We start from the raw sequence: 11,320 nt of genomic DNA on the forward strand, positions 1-11,320 counted from the left end.
GTATAGCAATGAACTAACTGTATTAAACCTATGAATTCTAAGAAAAATGATTGAAAAAATTTTTATTTTAAAAAATTGTCAAAGTCAAGTGAGGGTATTGACACTTGTAATATATCGTAAGTCTCGAATATGCTTGCATATAATTAAGTCCTAATATGTTCGCGCGCGACAAAGTCCCTACATATCAATCAATGCATAGGAATTTAAAGGCTACTTCAGGATGGGGAGCTTAACGCAGAGTCATTTAACTCTAAGCTTTCGCAGCGAGAGGATGAGGTCTTCCGGTTATGGACTTTTCGTGCAAGGTGTTTATGCTCGCGCGCGCAACTAATTCTACTTATACTCGCGCGCAACTAAGACCACTTATACTCGCGCGCGTAACTATGTCCTTTCATGCGTGCACGCTTCTAACTGTCACGCTAACTACTTTTTTCATTAACTTCAAAAAAATTTTCAAGACCAAATACATTACATTTAGTGCAATGAATACTTAAAAATTTTTCAAAGTTGAAATGAGCGCGTTGATTTAGTAATTCATAAGGTGCAGTCGTGACGCTGTTCAATCATCAATTAACGCGTGTGCATTATGATCTCCCTTTATATAAATTCATGAATGAGAGAGAAAGTGCACGCACAGCTCATAGCCACGCGCTACATGGCTAACTTTTGGGAGAGGGGAGAGTGTGACGCATTGCACTGCTCCACGGCTAAGACCATATTACGTTCACACGTGTAAGTTCTCATATGACCGAAAACTTATCTTTCTCAGCGTGCAACATAGCTAATGGAGCTATATCACTTCGTAGGCGCACGATTCTAAGTTTTTTTTCTGTTTTGCATGCTGTAGAGACTAAGTGTCGATAGCAGAGACAGATGAAACTAAGCCGTGTGCGCATTGGAAAGAAAGGCTATAGTATAAGTCATCTAGCGTCAGCTCGTTTAAAGGGACTTAACTATATTTGCTCGGAGCTAGAGTTCTTGTAGCATATAAAAAGAACTTTGCCACATTCATAAAGATTGGACATAGACGTGTGAGCGAATTTTGATTATCGCGCTGTTACTAACATATTTGAAAAAGTGGAAAGGGGTAAATGTATAAAATGCGTGTCAAAATCGATGCTTCATCATATTCAGTCGAGCACTCATCGGTTCGAGCAATCATGGCACATTGCAATCCTTTAACAAGGTATTGAAAAAATTTCAATCAATGAACTAACTTTTGATTTAAACTATATTTCTGTCTAATATTTTTTTTATTGTAGATTTGACATGTAAATCATCTCTGATATACAAGACTTTAAGTACGATCATCAACCAGTTTTTAAAGAACTAGCAACGATAAATCTCAATATATTGAATTAACGATATTGAACCCGTCCATTGGATTTTCAAACCACCATGTCCTTGGGAAGAACTTCCCAGTCATTCAAACCGTGAAAATTCATGGCTTACAAATAACTTCCATGGGCTTGATTGGAATACAGGAAACTTACCATACGATTGCCATCCGCTTATTATACAAGACCTATGTCGCTTAGCAGCTGACACTGAGAAAGTTCTTATTTATTTAAAGGGGCGTCAAAAAGTGAAGTAGCTCACTAGATTTATTGATCATGTCTTCGATCTCGAAGATCTGGGTTGTCCTTCCTTACATCAGTCAGGATTTTATGAACCTATAGTTTGCAATTATCATCCTCTAGACTGGACAGAAATCTACGCGCTTCTAAATATCGTGGCTCTTAAAAACTGGTTGAAAAACCGTTATAGTCGACAATTAAGTCAGACTTGCGACCTCCCTGACAGTGATTCTTCAACATCAGAGTCGAATAATGATGATAGTGATGATTATGATTATGATGTGATCAGCAAACTAAAAATGTTAGATTTAGAGGATGAGGAAAATTAAGTAGAGGTGGGGGATTGGTACAACATCTTCAATTAAAATGAGCGGTTTAACCATATAAGATACCGATTCATTCGCTCGTCTACGCTCACAGTAGATCCTTCATATAGCTTGAATACTCTTTTTAATCAAAAATTGTATGTCAACTGTTATTCATAGAATTTTTTCATTTTTTATACTTGGAATTTTACATGTCGCATTGTGGAAGCTATTAACGCAGTAGTTCGTACCCCATCCTACTTGCCAACGAAGAAATTAAAAAAATTGAATCCTTCAATCCTTAAACAGTCACTGGCATGAAAAAAGTTCAAACAAAATTCGGAACAAGAGTCGTCGAACTGGAGGCTGAGTTTGACGTTTTCCTTCCCAATAAACTAAGTGAACAAATTGGACAATTCTTAGTAGAAATTCCAAGTTAAATATAATTAACACAGAAATTTGGATCCCCTATTAGAAAGAATTTATAAGTCTCATGTATATTGAGTTATTTGAAATTTAATACTAATATGGTGCGTGAATAGTGAACAAATAAAAGATATGGATTTATTTTTTATTATAATTTTATCTAATATAATTAGGCTCGTATTTATCCGGCATAAAAACCCCAGTCATAAGTAGGGAAAAGCCATCTAAATATAAGCAAATACAGTCGACGAATGTACAGAGTTATGCTACTTATTATAGTTAATACATTTCGGCAGGCTCGCTTTGCCTGTGAATGGCCATTCAAGTTATAGACTACTCGCTTACCACACGACGCTAATTGCACCTTGTGCGAGAAGGAAGGTCGTCTCCTAGAGCAGCACAGTGCCAACGTCTTGGTCACGGGCACGGCCCACACTATGCTGCCCCTAAAGTAGGGCCGAGTTGCTGCTGTCTGAGCTGCCCAGGGTCGGAGACGCCTCAGAGGATATCACGTATATCCTCAGCTAGGCCTACGGATGCCGGTAGCCCTTGTTGCGATCGTGGGTTCGACAGGTCACAAGATAAAATGCGCGATACTGCAGGAACTCGCACTCACATTCAACACACACGTTACCCGTGAAGGCTAGCACGATAAATTAACACAACGACGTAACAATTGAAAGCAGCAGTTAACTGAGCGCAACTAGATGACGAGGTGCTGAGATAGAGCTACGAGGTGTAAGGATCGAGTTCTCGAGAGCTACTGCTGCTTCCTCCTTCCTGAAGAAGGATCAGAGTTTTCTCCAGCATTGGGCCTGTTCGTGGAGACAATTAAAAAAAAGCAAGGTTTATAGTGCCGAATTTTCCTCCGAATGTTTACCTGCGCGACAATTGCTGGACGACCATACCGCCTGTTTTCTTTTGTATCGCGCGCACACCGCTGGAACTGCCGCACGTGTTAATATTCTGGGTTTTCCCCATCCGCAAAAAAAGAGAGAAAACATTAAGCGACAAAGGACCGAATCTCTAAATAAACTTTCACATTTACAACCGCCAAAAAAATTGTTATAAATTATTACTCTCTACTTTCGTGCTATGCACATGGAGCGCAGATGCCGCGAACATTCCGCCCGCCTTCGTCCGTCGGACGAATGTACACTTCGCAACTTATATACTATTTTCCGGCTTGGACTTATCCTCATGGTCTTCAGATCGATGCAGGTTCAAGGGTGCGAGACAGGCAATGTGTCGACGGAGTGTGTTGTTTGCAGTCTTGACAGTCACCACTCGAACAAGACCATCTGAGCCAGCGTGTAATTCAAGCACACGCCCAAGAGGCCATTTAGATGGTGGATAGCGATCATCCTTCATAAGGACCAGTTGACCGATTGTGAAATTTGCAGTCGGATGTTGCCACTTGTTTCGCGCTTGCAGTAGAAGTACATACTCGCTGGACCAACGCTTCCAGAATTGGTCTCGGATTCGCTGCAAGAGTTGGAATCGGTCGAGACGATTTTCTGGGACCGATGGTGTGGCTTCGTCAGGGATAACTCCAGAGGCAGCTCCGATGAGAAAATGTGCTGGAGTGAGTGCTTGCAAGTCCTCGGGATCTGCTGTCAGTTGGCACAAGGGGCGCGAATTGAGGCAAGCTTCAATCTCAGCCAGGACTGTTGATAGCTCTTCGAAAGTAAGAATGCGTTCTCCAATCAACTTTTTCAGCAGATTCTTAGTAGACTTAACTCCAGCCTCCCATAGTCCTCCATAGTGTGGAGTTGTAGGCGGGATGAATGTTCACTCTGTTCTATCGTTGAGTAGTAAGTTTGCGGCTTCCTTGTAAAAGCTTGAGGCGGCTGTGAACATGCTTCGAAGCTCGGTGTCAGCTCCACGGAAGGTTGTAGCATTATCGCTGAAAAGTTTCTTGCAGAGTCCTCTTCTGCTTACGAAGCGTCGATAGGCAGCGAGAAATGAAGTAGTCGTGAGATCACTCACAACTTCAAGATGCAATGCCTTTGTAGCAAAACATACAAAAAGCGCAATGTAGCCCTTGTAGATCGTTCGGCCACGGCCCTTTGATGCGCGTAGTTGGAAGGGACCAGCATAATCCAGACCAGTGTTGGTAAATGGTCGAGCAGGGGTCACACGTTCCGTTGGTAGATCGCCCATGAGTTGATGGGCCAAGCGAGGCGAATGACGCTGGCATCTTACACATTTGTGTATCGCTGATTTGACCAACGCTCGCATATTCACAATCCACGCAAATCGCAACAGAATACTTATCGTTAGAGTAGGTCCACCATGATACGCTCACTCGTGCGCGTATGACACAAAGAGTCGGCTAAGGGATGAGGAACGAGGTAAAATTGGCGGATATTGCAAATGGCGAGGTAGATTGGCATTACTCAAGCGACCTCCGACGCGAAGAATACCATCCTTATCTAAAAAGGGCTGTAATTTGCATAAATAATGGCGCTTAGGTAGAGTCTTATGAGATCGTAGTAACTCGATTTCCGTCGAAAACGTGTGCGCTTGAGCTACTCTCACGATCACGGTTCTGGCATTATCAATATCTGCAAGCGTGAGATATTTAGGATAAGAGCCTTGGGATGCTCGCTGTCGAACCTTTTGCAATATTGGTCGCAAACACCATGCAGTTATACGTATGAGTCGCGTAAGACTCGAGTATCTCGCCAACAACACTGGTTCGTCAGAGCTTGGCCGAGTATGTAGTGAACGCAACGATTGTCGTGGCTGGGGCCATTTATCAGAAGGAGATAATAGCCACATAGGACCAGTCCACCACAAGTCATTCGCTCGCAATTCGTCAGGCATCGCGCCTCGCGTGGCAAGATCAGCCGGATTTTGTTTTGTGGGTACGTGCGACCACAACGCGGAAGGTAACTCGGTTTGAATTAAAGAAACACGGTTGGCAACAAATGTCTTCCAATGACACGGGTGCTTCTTGAGCCAAGTGAGTACTACTTGACTGTCGGACCATAGGCGTATTGGCACATTTTGCAGAAACTTCAGTTTTTGCAAGTGTACCACTAATTTAACGAGAAGAGTTGCACCGCACAACTCAAGGTTCGGAATGCTGACGGTCTTAACTGGTGCAACCTTCGTTTTTGCTGTTAGCAACGATACATGATAATTACCGTTACCGTTATCGATGCGTAAATAGACGACAGCGGCGTATGCACGTGAAGATGCGTCAGAAAAACCATGAATCTCAAATGGTTTCTGATCAAACAACCCAAGCCAACGATTAATCGAGAGAGTGTGCAGTGTTGAGAGTGACTGGCAGTAGCTCTGCCAGCGGTCGCAGATTTCGGCAGACAAGGGCTCATCCCAGTCGCACTTCTCAATCCATAAGTCCTGCATAATAATTTTTGCCAGTACCGTCACAGGAGCAAGCCAGCCAAGAGGGTCATATAACCGCGCGATGTCCGAATAGATCGATCTTTTTGTGAGTTTTTTCTCTGAACGGCTCAAGATCGACGCGCTAAAGCTAAAGGCATCGCTCGACGGGTTCCAATGCACACCGAGCGTTTTTACCGCGCTGTTAGTGTCGATTTGTTTAATCGCGCCGACTTCACCCGACAGGATAAATGAAGGTAATAGATTCGGGTGATTTGCAGCCCACTTATCTAACTCGATGCCAGCGGACTTCAAGATGCCGATAAACTCGTCACGTATACGCACAGCCGTCGGCAAATCATCTGCACCCGCGAACGTATCGTCGACGTACGTATTTGACTCAAGACAAGCCGCTCCGAGGGGAAAACATGTCTTTTCGTCGGATGCTAATTGCAGCAGCGTACGAATCGCGAGAAAAGGCGCGCAGGCCGTGCCGTACGTGACCGTTGTTAAGCGGTAATCCATAGCAGGCCTTCCCGGTGCACGCGACCACAGGATACGTTGCAAATCCTGATCTTCGCGAGCAACAAGAATTTGCCGGAAGATTTTCACAATATCAGCTGTAAAAACATATTTATACCGACGCCAATTCAACAAGATCAACGAGAGATCACTCTGAAGAGCTGGCCCTGACATGAGAAGCTCGTTCAAGCAGTACTTATCATGAGTACGACGAGAGGCATCAAAAACAACACGTATCTTGGGTTTTTCTGCAGTACCGGTGATAACAGGATGATGTGGATGATACCACGCTCGCGTGTTCTTAATTTCAGATCTTGGTACAGGTATCATATGACCGAGCTTTATGTACGTTTCCATAAAGTCGGTGTATGCCTGCTGTAATGTAGGATCGCGCGAAAAGCGACGCAATAGATGTTGCAAAGAACCGAGGGCCACTCTTCGCGTCTCATCGGCTACTCGTGGAGGCTCTGAATTAAGGGGTAGGCGAACCTGAAATCGTCCGTCAGTAGTACGCTTATGAGTTTCGGCAAAAAGTTTCTCCCATACTTCATCCTGAGGCTTCAGACTCTTAGGCGCGACAGGAACCTCTTCGACTGTCCAAAAACGTTCGATCACATCACTTAAGTCATTGCTAACTACACAACGCAAAGATTTAACGGTCTCACGTTTGCTTGCTGCCGTAACGGCACTCTTTGCGTTGGACCTGATATCACCCAGCCGAGAGCAGTATTTTGCGCAACTAGCGAGCTTGAAGGAAATTTGGTCAAACCTGCTCGTAACAATTGTCCGTAAAGATCCGCTCCTATCAAAATGTCGACTCTATCCGAGAGATAAAATTCCGGATCAGCGAGAGGTAGCATCTTAAATGGTTCTAATTCAAGCTCCACAAGATTTCGCGACGGTAATTCGGACGTCAATCTAGGCAGAACAAATGCATTCACATCAATTTTAAATGGAGGATCCTGGTTCGATTTCATGGTGAAGCTAGTCGCGTGTTTGACGGCGCCAGCAGTACAGCCTCCTATTCCCATTAGGCTAGTTGTCACACGATCTCGTTTGAGCTGGAGGAGTTGGACGAGCGACTCAGAGACAAACGTGGCTTCTGACCCTTGATCAAGCAAGACCCGAGCACAAGTCTGTCTTCCAAACGGGCCTATAACCGTAACTTGGGCCGTGGCGAGTAAGATGGATTGCTGACTTGCAGCCGAGTTGCAAGCGTTAATACTGAGTCCGGGGCCGCCCGCCGTGCGCCCAATATTCGCTCTAAATTTTTGTGTAGCTGCTAAAGCACTTGACCTTTCAGTGGAAAAAGCGGAGTGAAGCAAAGTATGATGACGTTCTTCGGTTGTGCAGTCTTTACACCTATACTTTGATGGGCACGCGGAACGCTTATGACGGCCGAGGCAGTTGAAGCACAGCTTAGCTTCGCGCACTGCCTTTTTGCGTTCTTCTGGAGTTTTTGCAAGGAAGGCGGAACATTTTGAAGTAAAATGATTTCCTTCACAAAATCCACATTTCAAAATCCTGGCTGGCTGCGACGATTGTGCGTGATGAACTTTACGCGAGCTTGAGAGAGTACTGATAGGAGGGTTCGGACGTTTGTCCTCCTTATCAGCTTGGATGACTATCAAAGACTGTGCGCGTCTCTCTAGAAACGCAGCCAAATCGACGAACTTTGGCATGCGAACGAGATAATCATCGTCATCGTCTTCTATGTTGGCTAAGGATGATTGATCTTTCGCACTCCACTCAGCTTCCCAGTGTTTTCGGGACTCGGTATCAAGACGGACTTCCAACAAATGGACTAGCCATAAATCCCAATGGACTACCGGAGCTCTTAGATTTTTAAGCGAACGCACAATTCGTTGTGCATTGTCGATAAAACTACGCAAATCAGAGGCTGACTCTTTCTTAAGATGCGGCAAGTTAATAAAGGCGTCAAGCAAGTTATTAATTGTCAAGCGCGGATTATGAAATCGATTTTTCAAAGCTTTCCATGTCGTATCATAATTTATACCTAAGATAGTGACGTCCTTCACTAACTCGGCTGCAGAGCCTTTCAAGCAAGACTTCAGGTATTGAAGCTTAGTAGTATCAGCAATGCGCGGCGCGTTGTGTACGAGGGTGGTAAAAATGTCCGCGAAGCTATCCCAATCTTCATGCTTGCCCGAGAAGGTAGGTAGATCTAACCTAGGAAGTTTTGCTGAACAATCGTCGTGATCGTCGTCTTCACGTTCGCGTCGTCGAGGATTGCGTTCCTCATTACTCGGAGACTGCGGTAGTGCGGTTAACAATACGTCAAGGGTATTCTCATAGATATCTTGCAAGGCAGCGTACTTATTTTCAGTAATATAAGCGTTTTCAAACGCCTCTGCTCGCAGTGCAATATCGGTGTGTGTCTTACGCACATCCGCCCACAGGTCGTTGATCATATTAATGCGCGTTTGTATGATCGTTTTGCTAAGCGTGTTAGCCGCACGATGACGTATGTGATCGCCGATGCGTTTAATTTCATCATGGCGTTGTTGTTGGAGTACTATCAGTCGGGTTAACGGGCTAGGCGCCATCTTACACACAAAGACAAAAGACAAATGGAAAGAGCGTACTATATCGTGGTGGACCTCTAACACAAGACAATTCTAAATATGACCATAAAGCAACGCAGCAATCAATGTATTTATTCACTAATCACGCACTCCTCACCCGGGGCACCATGAACAAATTGGACAATTCTTAGTAGAAATTCCAAGTTAAATATAATTAACACAGAAATTTGGATCCCCTATTAGAAAGAATTTATAAGTCTCATGTATATTGAGTTATTTGAAATTTAATACTAATATGGTGCGTGAATAGTGAACAAATAAAAGATATGGATTTATTTTTTATTATAATTTTATCTAATATAATTAGGCTCGTATTTATCCGGCATAAAAACCCCAGTCATAAGTAGGGAAAAGCCATCTAAATATAAGCAAATACAGTCGACGAATGTACAGAGTTATGCTACTTATTATAGTTAATACATTTCGGCAGGCTCGCTTTGCCTGTGAATGGCCATTCAAGTTATAGACTACTCGCTTACCACACGACGCTAATTGCACCTTGTGCGAGAAGGAAGGTCGTCTCCTAGAGCAGCACAGTGCCAACGTCTTGGTCACGGGCACGGCCCGCACTATGCTGCCCCTAAAGTAGGGCCGAGTTGCTGCTGTCTGAGCTGCCCAGGGTCGGAGACGCCTCAGAGGATATCACGTATATCCTCAGCTAGGCCTACGGATGCCGGTAGCCCTTGTTGCGATCGTGGGTTCGACAGGTCACAAGATAAAATGCACGATACTGCAGGAACTCGCACTCACATTCAACACACACGTTACCCGTGAAGGCTAGCACGATAAATTAAGACAACGACGTAACAATTGAAAGCAGCAGTTAACTAGGTGACTGAAAATAATGCGACGAGGTGCTGAGATAGAGCTACGAGGTGTAAGGATCGAGTTCTCGAGAGCTACTGCTGCTTCCTCCTTCCTGAAGAAGGATCAGAGTTTTCTCCAGCATTGGGCCTGTTCGTGGAGACAATTAAAAAAAAGCAAGGTTTATAGTGCCGAATTTCCCTCCGAACGTTTACCTGCGCGACAATTGCTGGACGACCATACCGCCTGTTTTCTTTTGTATCGCGCGCGCACCGCTGGAACTGCCGCACGTGTTAATATTCTGGGTTTTCCCCATCCGCAAAAAAAAGAGAGAAAACATTAAGCGACAAAGGACCGAATCTCTAAATAAACTTTCACATTTACAACCGCCAAAAAAATTGTTATAAATTATTACTCTCTACTTTCGTGCTATGCACATGGAGCGCAGATGCCGCGAACACTAAGCGAACATTTTATTGTGAACCCGGAATCGTACAATACTCTGCTCTGTCAACTTAAAAAAAGAATTGTTAAGCTTAAGTACCTTGGCGGCAGCTTATTAGAATTTATGTAAGTTACAGTAATTCAATAAATATAAAAAACTTCAAGAAATTAACATCTTTCAATTTACTATTTATCATCCATTCATTTCCTTTTTTTATACATTTTAACAATGAGTATTGATGTATTTGGATGCAAGCTCAGAGGAGCTGACAAACTAAATTTGAAAACTTCATATAAGATTCTTTTAACAGAGATTGAAAATATTAAAGATTCTATTTTAAAATTGAAAGCTGAATTAAAAGAAACTTATCATTGATTGATCTTCATCGAGAAGAACATGATATAAAAATCATAGAAGTTTTATCTGACATTCATAAGTTGAATGAGTCATTTACCCTCTCTATGACGCAGTTGCCGTTACAAAAGGAGCACGATTCATTCGCTGCAGCTCATTTGCCGTCTGTAGCAGCATCAGACACATTATGAATTCATTAAGTAACAACATTCGAAGTCGGGCTATAGCGTTCTTGCATGAATATCTTAGTAAACCGTACAATGTAGATGATTCTACGGTTTAAACAACGATGAATTATGTCACTCATTGACGAAGGTGAATGAACATTTTTCTAACATTTTTAACCTATCAACGAATGATCTCATAATAATTGAATATTCTATAACCTTATTGAAAGGTATCTGGTACATGACAAAGGATAAGAAAATGAATAATTTATCTGAATATTCAATGGGCCTTTGTCATATATTTACTCAGGAAGATATTCCTAGTTCTAGAACTGATAGGTTAGCTAAAAAAGTAGTGATCAATGTTAGTCATTCCATACTAAACGTTTTTATGCAATATGTTGCTGAATATGTTCGCATCACCATTGACAATTATCTCCGAAATGAATTGGTTATGGATGTACATTTTATATTCACAGTTTTATATCTAAATCGTGAATATACCGATTCCAATCAAAATTCAAAGTTAAACTTTTCAAAGTGAAATATATTCCTGTTTACTCGGCTTACAAATATCGAAGATGATTTTGCATAAATGTGTTACAACCTCTGAAAACAAAGATTGATAATTATCAAACATAGAATCCAGATTACTCTCTTGGCTGTGTAACTAACGTAATTGTCAGCTATTATAAATAAGACAACGCAAGAATCAGATTATTCATCAGCAAGCATTCGAATGAAATGGACCGCTATCCGT

At 42.7% G+C, this 11,320-nt stretch overlaps 1 protein-coding gene across 1 annotated transcript; it reads right to left on the reverse strand.

The window, feature by feature from the left end:
* Positions 1 to 4,612: 4,612 nt before the first annotated feature.
* Positions 4,613 to 8,751, reverse strand: LOC131668142 (uncharacterized). The gene is made up of 2 exons (XM_058942052.1): positions 6,888 to 8,751; positions 4,613 to 6,819 (listed from the first exon to the last, which is right to left on the reverse strand). The coding sequence occupies exons 1-2, from the start codon at positions 8,749 to 8,751 to the stop codon at positions 4,613 to 4,615; spliced, it is 4,071 nt and encodes a 1,356-aa protein (XP_058798035.1).
* Positions 8,752 to 11,320: the final 2,569 nt, after the last annotated feature.

The sequence above is a fragment of the Phymastichus coffea genome, unplaced genomic scaffold (assembly GCF_024137745.1).
Source record: "Phymastichus coffea isolate CEN01 unplaced genomic scaffold, Cenicafe_Pcof_1.1 PCOF00006, whole genome shotgun sequence".
In the NCBI taxonomy this organism is placed as follows: Eukaryota; Metazoa; Arthropoda; class Insecta; order Hymenoptera; family Eulophidae; genus Phymastichus; species Phymastichus coffea.

Excerpts from the sequence above, each read along its gene's own strand:
- LOC131668142 (XM_058942052.1), bottom strand. The coding sequence starts at position 8,751 with ATGGCGCCTAGCCCGTTAACCCGACTGATAGTACTCCAACAACAACGC. Across the intron at positions 6,820-6,887 it reads TCTCGGCTGGGTGATATCAG|TTAGCAATGACTTAAGTGAT; the intron begins GTCCAACGCAAA and ends TGCGTTGTGTAG.